Raw genomic sequence first — 17,315 nt, 5'->3', positions numbered from 1 at the left:
AGTAAGATGGGATATAGAAACAGATTGTTTTCTGGAACCTCACAGAGAAGATAGCCTAGTATACACACAGAAAACTAGAAATTCTGCCTCCACCAAGGTGGAAGATAAAGACGAACAGCACTTCCACATATGTGGGTGTATGTGTACCCACATCATGCATGAATACATACAAATTATTTTTTAAAAGAATAGGAAATAGTATGTTTATAATTCTGTTTAGGGAATATTTCTAAAGTGAAAGATAAATGCTAATTATGCATAGCTTTATCATGATAAACTTTTTTTTTCAGGTCCTCACAGTTCTACTGCGGAATCTGTTTTATTACTAAAATATTTACAGTAAAAATATAGTAGAGTCAGTAGCAAGTTTCTTCACAGTCTAAAATGCATGGGACTCTTCGCCCATGTTCTAGGCAGCTCTCTATTTCCCATGAGACGGGTTCCACGCAGCCACTCCTCAGTACGGCCTCCTGGAAGACTACTCCACAGCCTTTGTAAGACTGTTTGTGTTGGAGTCTGCGATGGTAGCTAAATAAATGAGATTTCTATGTAACACATGCTGATACTGGACGCACTCGTTCGCTCGGCCCTTGTTCTGGTACTCCACGATACAGCGGATCAGCTGGTCATTCTCCTCCAGGAGCCGCTCCTGGTTGACCTTGGCTTTGCCGCGTAGCCAGTCCGGAGCGAAGATGACGGACATGCTTCAAAAAAAAAAAAAAAAAGCTCGGGAGCCCACGAGTCGCGCGCTGCTGACGCAAGCCTGCATGATAAACTATTTTTATTAGATTTTGCTGGCATCAATATGTTTAAATTCTGCCATGTAATGGAGCATTCCACAAAATTCTATTCACTAAGCTAAACCAGCGGCATTTAATAGGTTGGAAGAAAAAGTGAAAGTGCAGCTGTTAAGAATGTTAAATATGACACACATAAGAGATTACACCCTGATCAAAGGAGGCAAAGACCTTACCGTAAAACTATAACAACCACATTCTCAGAAATAGATCACCTGGCCAGTGAAACATTGTGGGACATTTTATCTGGAGGGCTTTCCTTGCTCTACCTGAGGATATATACAAAAACTTTCCAGAAAAATAATTCCAAATATCTGATTTAAGTTGGATGGTAAAGATGAAGCTCTAGGTTGGATAGCCAGCATCATATAATGTAGGCATTGGAGCTTATAATGTGAACCTGTAGTGCCTGTTGCACATGGAACTCAGAAGCAAGAGGACTGGAAGTTCAAGAGCATCTGTTGCTACATTGATGGGAAACAGATGGAAGAACCAGACTTTTAGAGAAAAAAAGAAAGGGAGGAATAAAGGAAGGAAGGAAGGAAGGAAGGAAGGAAGGAAGGAAGGAAGGAAGGAAGGAAGAAAGGAAGGAAGGAAGGAAGGAAGGAAGGAAAGGCATCTCTTTCCAGGTATGATCCCTGAAAGAAAAGTATCCACTTATACCCATAAACAATAAGACCACCATTTAATATCCAAAATACATCAATAGAGACATGAGATGCCAGTATCACTGCACATATTCAAGAACACCTGGTCTAGTAACGAAGATTGTATCTTAACCTTCTTATTAGGTGAGGTGATTAAGTGCCCATTTCTTTAAACTACTGAAGGTTGAATTCTCTTTTCCTTACAGTGCATATGTTTTCTAACTAGTATACCCAGCAGATAACCTCAGAATGGTTTTGCTTGTCTGTTTGGAACAGGCAAAGATAGAACTGATTTTAGAGCTGGTATGTAGCCAATAAAATATCTGGGACTTGTGAGCAATGTAAACATGCCTTCCTTCTGGGCTCTGGGCCAGTTTGTCATGCAAAAGGTGATGAGCTATGGATTGTACATGGGGAGCTAAAGGAGACAGGGTGCATAAACAAGCTGACTACAATAATGGGAGAATGCCATCCAAGATATTTGACAGTCCCTGTACAGTCTGAGAAACTGATAAGACCGTAATTGTAAAAAAGATATGGCGTATTGCCGATCCATTGCTACATCTCATGTGCAGTCTGGCACATATGTCTTATGGCTCAGCACAAGCAGCAGAAGGAGTGAACAAAAAGAAAAGAGCAATTTCCCCACCGTAAATTGGAAAGTCTGCCAACCAGCTAAGTGATCTGCCATCAATCAGTGTTAAATTCTCCTTAGCTGCAGAAAATTCAAGGGCTAACTATTACTGAGAGATTTCACACGGTGACTAATGGTAGACGACAAACACATTTAAAATCTGCATAGACTAGCACCAGTTTAAGATGTAGTATGAATAATAAATAACTTAAAAGAAAAACTTAACATGTAAAATAAGATATAATCTTTTCTAACATAAATTATAGGGGAGATTATAGCTCTAGGAAAGTATTTGCAAAATGACCAAAACAAAGTCAAAAGTGTAATTCATTCAGACAGCAACTGTATTTGATGATTTTGCACATAAACAGATTTTGAAAGGGTTAGACAGAAAAGCTATCAAGCACTAGTAGTAAAATCTCAGGTCTTTGATCAGTTATAAGTGCCTGTCAGTGAAGGGAATTCAGACAGAACCAAATGTAGCAAGAAAGGCTTTCTGTTTCCCAAGATATATTGATAGATATTTATGAGAATAATTAGAAAAGGTTCTTCCATGTCAAACCTTGCTGAGGTACAAGCATGAGAGAAAAAGGCTGTTATTGGAGGTTAAATAATAGAAAGTTTAAATACTCTAAAAATTAGGCTGCTTTTGTATTCAAGAATCAAACAAATACAAGAAAACAATGGATACAGAAGCCTAAATCTAAGATTGTATTCATGGATCAGTGAAAATGTGTGGCAGGCTAGTGGGGGAAATCTGAGTTCAAATTGTCTTCACCCTAATAAAAAGTCAGGCATGCCAGCACACAACTGCAACCCCAATGCTGTATATTGTAAACAAGTCTAAGCATTCCAGGGACACCCTGGGTTAGCCAGCATAGCAGAAATAGTGAGCTCTAGGTTCAGGGAGAACCATGTCTCATCCTGATCTCTTTGACCCTATAAACTTTCATATATAGGTCAAAGCTATGACAAAATGTTCCCTAGTGGAAAGGGTCACTTCAGTGCATATAACTGAACAATCATTCATTGCCTTCTTCATTTCCTTAACAGGGCTGAAAGAGTCCTTTATTTGTAAACCATCCTTGCTCCTTTTGTATTTATCTTTATTCATTTGTTAAACAACTGTGCCTCATTCTACAGTTTTTGTATTTGTGCTTAATGCATATGTTAACATGATAGATACAGTGAGTGCATTGTGCAGCCACAGTATTCTGGAAAAAGTTAATCTTGTAGAATTTGCTCTTAAGATCTTCAATAATTCCCTTAAAAAAAAAGAAAGCAAGCAACAGAAGAGAACTAAATTTGATCTCTCACCTCCACAAGTGAGTATATGCGTAGATCACAGACAAGAGAGAAGGGAGAGAAGAGGATTGAAATGGGGATGGGAATGATGATGGGAAAAGGGAGGGTTTGGGAGAGGAAAGGAGAGAGGAGAAGGGAGAGGGAGAAAACATGACTGAATTTATAGCCAAACATGTTATGTCTCTATTTTCTTAAAAATGTTGTTTGAATAACATTTCTAATCTCAGGAGACACATATGATGCACAATAAAGGTAGCATGCAGAAAAGTCTTTACTTATGCAAATATTTGCACACATGTAAGTTTTGACAATTTTTTTTTTACTTTGTTTTAGTCTATGGTTAAGTTCTTTTGTGTCAGAAGAAAAGCACTGGAATGGAAAGAATTCAGAATGAACTTTGCTCACCTCAGTTTTGATAAAGCATTTAAATGATCAAAGCAACCTTGTTGGAATTAAGGGCCCATAGCTTTGAGATCTTTGGGAAAAGTAAAAATAAACAAATAGATTAAGGAAATCCTTTAAATGATGGATACTAAATTTTGTTATTTCATATCCCAAATATTACCACATTCAATCTTCAAATATGTTCCAGTTTGTGCAGGTGTGCCGAGTGAACTAACTTTTCATTAATTGGATTTTAATTGTTATTATAGACAAGAGCTTAAAATCTTTTGACAAAGTCATTATTTCCATATATTAGTTTTGTTAATAGTTAATATTCCTCATACTGCAGTAAAAAGAACCAGTATACACCACCAACAAAGAAACCGTAGCTGACAGTGATTACAACAGCAGACCTATAGCAGCTGTGATATCAGAAGCAACAATTTTCAGCCTGCTCACAGATTGTTGAGCACACAGAGCTGCCATTGGTGCACTCTCTCTCCTGAGTCCACAAGTGAGTCCATACTTCCTCTCCACTGACTATCAAGGAGAGACTGCCAGGAACTCTTGGGGCATAGGTAGACCAGTGCAGCCTGGGAACTGATGGTTCAGACCAAAAGTCAGAGCTAGCCCACTGCTATCAGAAGACACAGCCTACCCACAGAGAGCTAAACACCCAGGAGCAATCTCCTGCCTGAGCACACAGACCCACAGACCAACAAGCTCCAGACAGAGACAACAAGATCACCTAACACCACAGACAACAAGATGGCAAGAGGCAAGCACAAGAACTTAAGATATAGAAACCAAGACAACTTGGCAACATCCGAACCCAGTTCTCCCACAACAGCAAATAGTCGATATCCCAACACACCAGAAAAACAAGATTTGGACTTAAAATCATACTTCATGATGATTATGAAGGTCATTGAGAAGAAGATGAGTAATCCCCTTAAAGAATTACAGGAGAACCAGAAGAACAACAAGTAGAAGCACTTAAAGAGGAAACACAAAAAGCCACTTAAACAGCTACAGGGAAACACTACTAAATAAGTGAAGAAATTAAAAACAGAAATAGAAAAAATAAAGAAATCACAAAAGGAGACAACCCTGGAGATAGAAAACCTAGGAAAGAGATCAGGAGTCATAGATGCAACCATCACAAACAGAATAAAAGAGATGGAAGAGAGAATCTCAGGGAAAGAATATACAAAACAAAACATTGACACAATAGTCAGAAAAAAATAAATATAAAGCTCCTAACCCAGAAGATTCAGGAAATCCAGAAAACAATGAGAAGACCAAACCTAAAGATAATAGGTGTAGAAGAGAGTGAAGGTTCACAACTAAAAGGCCCAATTAAGATCCTCATAAAAATCATAGAAGAAAACTTCCCCAACCTAAAGAAAAAGTTGACCATGAACATACAAGAAGCCTAACAAACTCCAAATAGATTGGAAAAGAAAATAAATTTCTCCTGAAACATAATAGTCAAAACATCAAATGTTCAAAACAAAGAAAGAATACTAAAAGAAGTAAGGGGAAGAGAACAAGTAACTTGTAAAGACAGGCTGATCAGAATTAGACCAGACTTCTCAATAGAGGCTATCAAAGCTAGATAATCCTAGACAGACATTATACAGACCTTAAGAGAACATAAATGTCAGCCCGTGTTACTATATCCAGAAAAACTCTCAATTAATTACCACAGAGAAAGAAACTAAGATATTCCAGAAAAAAAAAGAACAAATTTACACAATATCTGTCCACAAACTCAGGCCTACAACGAATAATAGATGGAAAACTCCAACACAAGGAGGTAAACTATGCCCTAGAAAAAGCAAGAAAATAATCATCTAGCAAAAAACCCAAAAGAAGAAAACCACACAAACATAATTCTACCTCTAACAACAAAAAATAACAGGAAACAACACTCACTGTTCCTTAATATCTCTTTACATCAAAGGACTCAATTCCCCAATAAAAAGACACAGACTATCAGACTGGATACAAAAATAGGATCCAGCTTTTTGCTGCGTACAAAAAACTCATCTCAGTGACAAACACAGACACTACCTCAGTGTAAAAGGCTAAGAAAAAGCTTTTCAGTCAAATGTTTCCAAAAAATCAAGCTAAAGTATTCATTCTAATATTTAATAAAATAGATTTTCAACCAAAAGATAAGGAAGAACACTTTTTACTCATCACAGTAAATAAATCTATCAAGATGAACTCTCAATCCTGAACCTCTATGCTCCAAATACAAGGGCATCCAAAGACCCTACAAAGAAAGAGAACTTCAGACCAATTCCCTTCATTAACATCAAGGTAAAAGTACTCAATAAAATTCTTGCAAACCGAATCCAAGAACACATCACAAAGGATCATTCACCATGATCAAGTAGGCTTCATCCCAGGGATTCAGTGATGGTTCAATATTTGGAAATCCATCAATGTAATATGCTATGTAAACAAAGTCAAAGAAAAAAAAACTTCATGCTCATCTCATTCAATGAGAAAGCATTTGACAAAATTCAACACCCCTTCATGTTAAAAGTCTTGGAAAGATCAGGAAATTGAGGCCCATACCTAAACATAGTAAAAGCAATATACAACAAACCAGTAGCCAACATCAAAATAATGGTTGAGAAACTCAAAGCATTTCCCACTAAAATCGGGGACTAGTCAAGGTTGCACACTATCCCCCTAACAATCAATATAGTGCCGAAAGTCCTAGCTAGAGCACTTAGACAGAAAAATAAGCCAAAGAGATAAAAATTAGAAAAAAAGAAGTCAAAATATCACTATTTGCAGATGATATGATTGTAAAGTCAAGTGACCTCAAAAATTCCACCAAAGAGCTCCTACAGCTAATAAACAACTTCAGCAAAATGGTTGGATATAAAATTAACTCAAATAAGTTAATAGCCTTCCTCTACTCAAAGGATAAACATGCTGAGAAAGAAATTAGGGAATCGACGCCCTTTACAATATTTACAAACAATATGAAATATTTTGTGTGACCCTAACTAAGGAAGTGAAAGATATGTATGACAAGAACTTCGAGTCTCTGAAAAAAGAAATCAAGGAAGATCTCATAAGATTGAAAGATCTCACATGTTCATAGATAGGCAGGATTAATATAGTAAAAGTGGCCATCTTGCCAAAAGCAATCTACAGATTCAATGCAATCCCCATTAAAATTCCAACTCAATTTTTAACAGAATTAGAAATACCAATTTGCAAATTCATTTGGAATAACAAAAAAAAAACTCAGTTAGCAAAAACTATTCTCAACAATCGAAGAACTTCCAGGGGAATCACCATCCCTGACCTCAAACTGTATTACAGATCAATTGTGATAAAAATCACGTGGTATTGATACAGATAAAGACACATAGATCAATGGAACAGAATTAAAGACCTAGAAATGAACCCACACACCTATTGATGATTGGGAGAGGGATCACCTTCATGGAAACAATTGGAGGGAGAGTAGGGTCTGGGTGTAGGAAAAGAGGATGACATATGAAATGTAAATACAGAGAATATTCAATTAAAATTATAAAAAATTAACAACAAACATACATTTACTGATTGAAAATTTTAATGAGAACTGATGGAATTTTGATATCAATAATAACCTGACTAGAGAAAGCATATGGCAATTAGTTATGTTTTGAAAGATATGGAATTTCACCATCAAAATTATTTTTGTAACTTTCCATGCAAATTCTAATATTCATTGATTCATAATTAAAATTATTGTTTTATTTTTCATGCCAACTTCATCAATATTCCACAGAGCTTTTCTGCCTACCTGAAAAATAACTATATTAGTAAAACATACAATTTTCAATACTTGTAAAGCTATATATACTAACACATGACCTCAGTAAAGTCTACCACAGCCCTAGAAATGTCATCATTTTGAGATACAAGTATTGAAAATTACATGTATAACATCTTCTATTACCTGGTTCTATAGGCAAGATCTTAGCTTTCCAGTATTTCTTCTTTCCAGTATTTCCAGTAAGAACTCTTTGTTCTTACATTTGTTTGTTTCACTTTATATACTTTTATTTCAAAAAGAATATGATCCTAGGCAATAAAAATGCCACTCATACCTCAGGTACATTTGGATTAAGAGATAACAACGTTTCTAACATTTACCTTTTTAAATTTTTTCCTGTTTAGTTGATCACTACATATTCCAAGGATATGAGGGAGCAGTAAACCACTGTACTACATTAAGAATTCCACATCTGATCTTAGCAGATGGCAGCCACTGTAACTTTCTCTTCAACAACTCACTCTATAGCAGAGACAAGTGTTACATTAGTACATTTCTATTATGGAACAGGATGTGAGCAGTGTATTGGTTTGCTGTAATTGTTCCCTGATTCAGTGATTGAGTCACTTAATGAGTCCCATGTATACAGCAAGTCATATAATTTGAAGAAGAATCTAGTGTGTGGACCATCTGTTACAATAAATCCATGGTGCCTTGGGAGATGTGTGGGTAATGCTTATGTTGCCCCATCTGATAGGCTATGCTTTCACTGAGGGTGAAAATCCTAGATAGTCTCTTAAGACTCCATGTACTCAGACTTGCACTCGTCTGGAACACACTTAACAAAAATAAAAATTCTGTTGCCAACCAAAAAATAGTGTTAAAGTGTTTTGTTTTGCTTTATTTTGTATTTTTTTTAATTGTTAGTATTTTGAAGTCTCCTTTAAAAAATATTTATCAACTCAGATGTAGATATATTCTGCCTAGAGATCTTGGCCTGATAAACTTTCTTGAGCAGATAGAGCAGGACTATGATAGAGAAAGCCCAATAGCTTAAAATCATAAAATAATACTTTTTTTTCCTTACAATATAAGGTAGTGGCCCTTTCTTCCTAGAATTGCATTGGGGCGGATTGGAAAGAAAGCACTAAAAACAGAAAAATACATACAACCACTCTGGAAATCAGTCTGGCAATTCCTCAGAAAATTGGGCATAGTACTACCTGAGGACCCAGCTATACCACTCCTGGGGATACATCCAAAAGATGTTCTAACATATAACAAGGAAACATGCTCCACTATGTTCTGACTTATACTAAATTTTACATGACTCAACAATATATACTGAAAATAAAGTAACATGATATTATTTATACACATTTAAGATAGATAAATTAACATGATATAAGTATCTATAAGAGAGTCAAGAAGCAATAAGAAATATCAGCCACTCATGTGCTAATATCCTTTATTCTCTATAACGTAATGTTAGGTATTAAAGTGTGCCATGGTCCATGTGAGCTAAGAAAGCTATGTCTGCAACAGGCAGAGTAGCAATCCTATAGCATGGAGAGTTCTCTAGCAGAACTAAAGTTTTTTTTTTTTTTTTTTCCACAAGTGTAATGCCATGACCAGAGACAGATATTTCTAGTAAAAATCTTAGATCTGTGAGATGATACAACTTCACTTGGGGTCATTGAAGATTTGCATTTCTACAATATGCACACTACTAATTGTCTTTCAAATAATGCATAGTGCATATAGTGACTATCTTAAGACTTGAGTTGTGAGTCTCACAAACTGATGTGGGAAAGAAAAAAGAACAATTTAGTGAGGATGCAGCCATGTCTGGCAAAAATAAATGAGCATTTGCTTTAATTTTTTGAAAGTTTGTTTATAGAAACTTCCTAAAAATAAATACATTAGAATACTGTTAAAGGATATAGAAGAACAACCACAGAAGCCAGATTTTTGACTGCAAAATGCTGAGGATAGAGATCTTGCCTGAGAAGAGATGCTGTCTATGATTAGTGCATAATGCACTGGTAGCCTGAACAGGTCTATAGGGTAATGCAGATAACACTTTTATGCTGGGAATAAGAAATGCAAAATGTAAAAGAATTATAAGAATAACATTTTTAATAAGAGTGGTCACACACATATCTTATTCTCTATGAAAACATAATTCACACAAAACTACAGATTGGACATGAGGAAGGAAAGATCACACTGCAGAAGGTTGGGATAGAAGTGTATAGACTACTTTAAATGTACTTTGTTCAGTAGATGTAACTGTGGGAGTTGGAAATATTTCACATAATTATAAATCAGCTTAATTATTGAAAAATCTTGAATACACACACAAAATATAAAATATATGAATATGTATTCATATTTTCAACAACAAAATTCTCCAGAGACCCTATGAAACAGAATTTTACAACACTTTCCTTGGGAGAATGTACCCCTTATCAAAGTATCATAAAATTAAGTCTCAAAGTTGTTTTTTTTTTTTTTTTTTTTTTTTTTTTTTTTTTTTTTTTTTTTAGTAACTGTACTACATGAGGTTGTCATAGCAACATTGGAGAGGGGCTTTATATGAGTAACAAAATGATGACTTATTTGGGTATTACTAGAACCAACACTTCAGGTTGAAAAAACAATTTGCATACTTGTATGCATCTCTCTCTGTGAAAATGCATATGTGCATTCAACATGACAAAGTAGTATAAATATCACTATGATTTTAATTCAAGTTAGTTGTAGCATGAATAGCCACCCTGTACAAGGCCTTGGGTTTGACCCAGCACCACAAATAATGAAGGTGATGAGAACACAAAAGTTCCTTCCATGACAGTATGGATGCAAATGGTCCTAATATTGCAAGATAAAACAAAATAGCAATGGTACCCTTATAGGACTGAAAAGAGTTAAACAGACACAACAGTGTGGTAGGTGAGTATAAATATTTCCATATACTCATTTGAATACTTGATCACCACTGAAGATGTTGTTTCAGAAGGATATGGAATGTTTGGGATGTGGAGCCTGGCTGGAGGAAGTAGATCACTTATAACTGGCTTTTGTGCCCTCTTCACACTTCCTGTTTTCTTTTCCTCTACTTCCAATATGATGACAAAAGTGTAACCTATCAGCTTTTTGCTCCCTTTGCCAAACCAGGCCTTTCAAACTATGATGGAGTCTGTCCCTCTAAAACTAAATGTTAAAATAAACTCTTGTGGCATTTTATAATAGAACCTAGGAACAGAGACTTTCTAATGAGCGATAAAAGGTACTAAACTATCATTTGCAAGATTCTTAGCAGAAAGTTAATCTTACTGTCACACAAACTAATTTTCAAAAATAAATGTTGAGTACTACCCAGCAAAGGATAGGAAGTATAGCTATAAAATAAAAAGTTATTATCACATGAAAAACACAACCTACCTTTCATATGGACTAAGGTACCTATAACTGAGCTTTGGACTCCATACTTTTTGAAATCCAAACAATAAAGAGAAGTATGAAGCTTCCTTAAGGAAGTCTATCATATTTTCCAGTGATAGACTTCTAAGGAAGTTTGCTGACAGAATGTTTGCAAGAACATAAAGATACACAAATGTAACAAAGACTTCTCCTTAGACTGTTGACATTTTTATAAAGCTTACTTATTAACTTAGAAACTGCTAAAACTCTGCTCTTTTTCTCTCCTGTCACACATGCATGTGTGAGTACACACACACACACACAACACACATGTACACACAGGGGAGTAGGAACAAGGAGGGGGAGGGAAAGAAAAAAAGAAAGACTTTCTGAAGGAGAGAAAGGGAGACAGACACAGAGACAGACAGACACACACACACACACACACACACAGAGAGAGAGAGAGAGAGAGAGAGAGAGAGAGAGAGAGAGAGAGTGATGACCTTCATGTTGTACACAATGCTTTTTTTCTGAACACTAACACATTGTGGGCTTCTTTTCCTCATATAGTTTGCCTCTTGGCCTCTTCAACTGCTTGATCTTGACTAGCTTTCTGAGCAAATGGCTTATGCAAATTGTGTTCTCTGGCTATACATTTCCTCCCAGCACCTCTCTAAAGACAAAGGAACAAAGCCTTCTGCCATGTCAGTGCATGAAAGACATTACCTCTTACTTCTAAATGACCAAAGTAAAAACTTATTCAGGTCTCCAGGCTGAGAGAGAACCAAAGGAGTTAGAAAGTAAATGAAGTGAAAATCCAAGCAGAAAAGAAAGCCCGAAGTACTGGAAAGTGCAGAGAACAAAGGATTGGATGCTATGAGTAGTAATGAGATTCCTAGGATATTGACATAGGAGCTATTCTCTTCTGTCCACTGAACCAGACTTTATGTTGCTTCCTCTGCCTTGAGATAGAAACCAGAATGTCTTTCCAAAACAGATATGGTTCAAGGAATTGGAAATTACGTTAGCTTAATCTAAATCCAGCCTTACATACTAGTAGGTAAATCCATATCCATGTTGAGAAAATATGTAAATATATTACAAAATGTTCAATTGAAAACCATTCCTAATCAAGAATGTGAAGAGTCCTACTGCTAAACAAATTCATAAACCCTTGACTTAATGATGAGGAAGGGTGACATCTTATAATCATGGCCATTATTTCCATTATTAATTACTTCATTTACAACCATATCTTGAAATGTTGCAAAAATGAGTAAATGTTTTTAAATTAAGCCTGATCAACATAACTTACATTATAGAGATGACAGTAGATGACCAAGGTTGGAAAGAGCTATTATTTCATAAGGTCATTTAATCAGCATGTTCAAAGTCAAGGCTAGTAGGTTTTAGTTAAGTGTGTATGACCACTAAGGCTGAGCTTTAACTAACAGTTGCTCTAATCACACAGAAACACACTGAGCTTCAGATTAAAATATATAACGGATGTATGTAGATGTATATATGATCATTCTTGCTATCTATACATAATTTGAAACTTAACTATGACTGTGATATAGAAGACCTGAAATCATGTTAATAAGTCAGAACCAGAATTGACATGACTCTTCACCTTCAAAAAAAATGCTCCACAGCAAGCATGGTGCTATTCTCTTAAACTGCTGTCTTCCTTTACAATTGGGGGTTGCATTCCTAACAAGTTTCTTAGCTTTAGTGACACTGTTTCTTCTTATAGCATACCACCGCTCCCTTAGCTTTTATTTGCTTAATGTGATTGTTGTCTCAAAGACTTACAGCTGAATAACTTTACATTTTCTAGTTCCTTTTGAACCCTGGATGGATAGTTCAACTCAGCTCTTCTCCAACTTCTCTTCATGCAGCTGATTCAATCTGGCTTCTCTGGCTTTTCAATGAATTGCTCTGCTTAGTCTCAAACTAACTTTTGCAATTTGTTCTAATCTTCTGGCTGTTCCATATACTCTGAATTCAACTGCCTCTGCTGACTCACACTGAACAGCATGAACTCACAAATGAACTCAACTGCACTGCCCTCACTGCACTGAACTGAGCTTAAGTAAACTCTACTGTGTTGCCTGAACACAAGTGAACTGCTTTCTCTCCATCTCCCTCTTTTCCCCACCCCCTCTCCTTTCATGAGAGTTGGACAAATCCTATCTCTGACTCATTCTGTCAGATTTTTCTGATTCATTACTTGGTCTGTCCAGTGATAGGATAAGATTTTGCTTTCAAACATTTGCTGCTTCCTTCTACAAACTAACCTTTTCTACATTGTTTGGGATTAAAGGTGTGTACTATAGGCATGTCTGTATTCTGGCAAGAGGAATTAAAATTCCTTTAGAGAAGTTCTTTATTTTTTTCAATAAATAATTTCTTTAATCATTTTAAAGGACAAAATTTATTCCATTACAACACTTCTACAAAAAGCAGTAATACAAATGTCTATATGAACAGCATAGCCAGATAATTAGTACTGAATGCTGATACTGGAGGATAGCTGGAGATCAAAGGCACTACACTTGTGTCTTTGTGTTGGATCATCAGACCCAAAGAAATAAAAATCACCAACACAAATCAAAGGTTTACAATGAAATCTGTACTCGAATAGCTATGGAGATTTAGATGTGAGGCAATTAACGTGTTTTTGTATTTAAAATGACATAAGAAAAGTGAATGTCACGTGACAAGTGTTTCATACTGGTGCTCCCTTCCTCTCTTCATTTCTACATGCTTTTGCTGAGCATTCACACCCCTACATTAACATGTATCTAACCTGTTGCTTTTTAAAACAACTGCTTGTTAGGTGTCTGCCATACTAGACTGTAAATACTGTAGTGGGGGGCAGAGCAGATGCTGTTCCTGACTACTCGTAGCTTTGAGTCAATGACAACACTACATTTGTGGGTGGGTTAGTGACTCTACTAAATGGTTATGCAATGTCACAGAAGAAGAAAATCTATTAGAATGTGTCATGAGATGGGGAAAAGTCAGGATGGAGAGGGAGAGGGAAGAAGAGAGAGAGAAAGGGAGGGAGAGAGAAGAAGGGAGGGAGAGAGGGAGGGAGAGAGGGAGGGAGAGAGGGAGAGAAGGAGGGAAGGAGGAAGAGAGGGAGGGAGGGAGAGAAGGAGGGAAGGAGGAAGAGAGAGAGGGAGTGAGGGAGAGAAAGAGGGAAGGAGGAAGAGAGGGAGGGAGGGAGGGAGAGAGAGAGGGAGAGGGAAGAAGAGAGAAAGAAAGGGAGGGAGAGAGAGGGAGGGAGGAAGGGAAGGAAGAAGGGAAAGGGAGGAAGGAAGAGGGAGAGAGAGAGGGGGAGAGAGAGGGAGAGGGAGAGGGAGAGGAAGATTTCTATATGATATAAGGTCCATTCTGGTGTCCCTATTGGTTTGTTTTGACCTCAGAAAGAAAAGGTAGCTTGGGCAAAGGCTGTGAGAATGCATGTCCTTGGAAGAGGAAAGCAGGTGCTTCAGTGGGAATCAACCTTTTCTGATGTCAGAGGAAATATGGCAAAACTGAAGGTCTGAAAGAAGTATGGGTGTTCAGAACAGAGAGTAGGGTGGGGAAAGGAGAGACGAGCATAAAGCTGTGTAGAACACAAAACACTACTATACATAGGCCAGGTCAAGGCTTTCTATTACTCTTCTAATAACAATGAAGGCCATAAATTGGCTTTAAACAAACAAGTGGACTAGATACCAAAACAATTTCTACAACTGAAATGCTGAATTCACTCTGGAAGAGAACAAAAGTGAAACCGGGAACAGGAAGAAAGAGGTGGCTGCAGATTTTCTGGGGCTCAGACATGAGTGAGAATAATTTTGTGCAGAAATATTGAACTTGAGTAGGCATCTTCAGTGACCTGCATGGACTTGAAACATAAAAATTCTCATAGTCATTGTGAACCAATGTGATAAATGGTATAACAGCAGATATATTTGGTACAGCAGGACAGGACAGCAGTGGGTGCCACCCCCCCTTACATATGGCATGACAGCTGAGGGCTCAGCTAATGTAACACAATGAAAGGCCTATGTTTTAACCCTGATTCAGACATATATAGCTGTGTTAGTACCAGCTACGTTCTGTTAAAATTATTATCAATTAATATTTTTAGTATTCTTCCAAATCAGGTTTTTTTATTTTTTTAAATGGTGCTGGGGATGGAACACAGCAACTCACAAACACTAGGCATCTGCATTCCTGCTGGATCTCATCCTCAACTCTCAGTTAGGTTCATGACCTTTCTGAGTACTATCTTTTCACAGAGCACTGAATCTACCTTATATTTTCATGGAGATTATGTTACATTGTTAAAGTGATTAACCAAGTACTCAAGGAGGATTAAGCAGTCCCTACACTCATTTCATTTTGTTTCAAATAGCCATTTCTTTAAATAGGTGTTGAAACAGTTGATCATGACAAACAAAGCTGAATTCATTAAGTTGGCAGCAGGAGTCATGTTCCTACCCTCCCCACAAAAATCTAAGGAAACAAATAGAAAACAGCATGCATAAGAGATCATTTTAGAAAATATCAAAGATACATTCTGATTTTTCTTGATTGTACTGATTTTGCTTTTTAAAAGCTATGAAAGAATACATATTATAATGGATGCCACTCAGTTTGTGAAGGGGTTATTATTAATTAACGATGAATTAAAAGATATTATAACATATGAATGTATTTGAGGCATCTAAATTATCAAATACGTTACTCTGGGTTTGCTACCTTATGTGTCCCCAGAGTACTTCTATTAGTCTACATTTGGGAAAAATTGTCTTCCACAAGTTTATTCACAGAATATATTGATTACCTCACGTAACTATATGAGTAAAATTAGGTGTTTATCATGACCCTGAGATAGATAGGGAGCTATGGTTACTGCTGCATGCTACAAGAAAGCCTGTGGGGTGCTTCACTAGTCCCCAGGAACACCAAACTCCAAACTGTGTCTCTCGTGAACGAATTTGACTTCCTCCAGTTATTAATTTGAAAAATTACTAAGTCAAACCAGCCTACAGCATTTGAAGGAACTATACAACCAAATGGCATCTGCCAATCATTACCAAAGCTCCTAATAATATCACAAGTTGATGAAGTTTAGACATTATGCTGGCTGGTTTTATGTCAAGTTGACACTAGCTAGAATTATCTCAGGAGAAAACCACAACAGAGAGCATACTTTCATAAGCTCAAGCTGTAGGCAGGCCTGTAGGGCATTTTCTTAATTGGTGATTGAAGGGGAAGGTTCTACCTTAGTGCCTCTGCTGGGCTAGTAGTCCCACATTTTATAAGAGAGCAAGTTGATTCTAAAATTTTGGATCTATGGGACCTGCCCCTTCATGAGCTTCAGCTTTCTGAGATGGAGAAGAGGATGAGGTGAACCAACTCATAGCCATGGATCTGAACCTCAGTTGAAGTTGAGTTGGTCATCCCACCAGATCTCCTGGACCCAGACCATCAGGGCCAGCTTTGCAGATTTGACTCAGAGAAAGATGGGGCCATCTATTCAGCACACACACCAGTAGGGCTATCTCTACTATGCTTCCCTGGCAAGCTTTGAGGCTCCCTCTCTCTAGTGCTGCATCCAGTGATAGGTGGGGCCATTTTTTCCCACTCTCTGGGTCAGCCACAGGTGTTGTGGGAGGATGGCAATTCTTTTCAACTACAGGATTTCCAAGAGAGCATTAATAGTGAAGCAGAAGCCAGAAACCTCAACTGCCCCACCTGGGGATCCATCCCATATGAAGCCGCCAAACCCAGTCACCATTGAGATTGCCAAGAAGTGCTTGCTAACAAGAGCCTGATATGAATATCTTCTGAGAATCTCTGCCAGAGCCTTACTGATTCAGACGAGGATGCTTGCAGCTAACCATTGGACTGAGCACAGGGACTGTAATAGAGAAGTTAGAGAAAGAACTGAAGGAACTGAAGGGGTTTATAACCACACAGGAAGAACAATTTCAATCAACCAGACACCCCACAAAGCTCCCAGGGACTAAAACAAGAACCAAAGAGAACACATGGAGAGATCCATGGCTCCAACTGCTTATGTAGTGGAGGATGTCATTGTTTGGCATCAATAGGAGGAGAAGCCTTTGGTCCTGTGAAAGCTCATTTCCTCAGTGTAGGGGAATGCTAGGGCAATAAGGTCAGAGTAGGTTTTGGGAGATGAAGGATCTTTATAGAAGCAGGGGTGAGGGGAGCATGGAAGAGTGGAGAAAGGGGATAGCGTTTGAAATGCAAATGCATAAAATATTCATGAGAAGCAGAAAGGGGGAAAAAAAGAAGGCAGA

The 17,315-nt window shown here is 37.3% G+C and overlaps 1 protein-coding gene across 1 annotated transcript; it reads right to left on the bottom strand.

Annotated features, from left to right (window-relative positions):
* Nucleotides 1-292: 292 nt before the first annotated feature.
* Nucleotides 293-703, bottom strand: LOC308436376 (SS18-like protein 2; the record flags this gene model as incomplete). Its single annotated transcript, XM_080937269.1, has 1 exon — nt 293-703. One exon carries the CDS (start codon nt 701-703, stop codon nt 479-481), a length of 225 nt encoding a protein of 74 aa, XP_080793395.1. The 3' UTR covers nt 293-478.
* Nucleotides 704-17,315: the final 16,612 nt, after the last annotated feature.

The sequence above is a fragment of the Micromys minutus genome, assembly GCF_963924665.1.
Source record: "Micromys minutus genome assembly, chromosome: 24".
NCBI lineage: Eukaryota > Metazoa > Chordata > Mammalia > Rodentia > Muridae > Micromys > Micromys minutus.
Note: the sequence above shows the minus strand (reverse complement) of the source record. Positions and strands in the feature narration are given on the sequence as shown.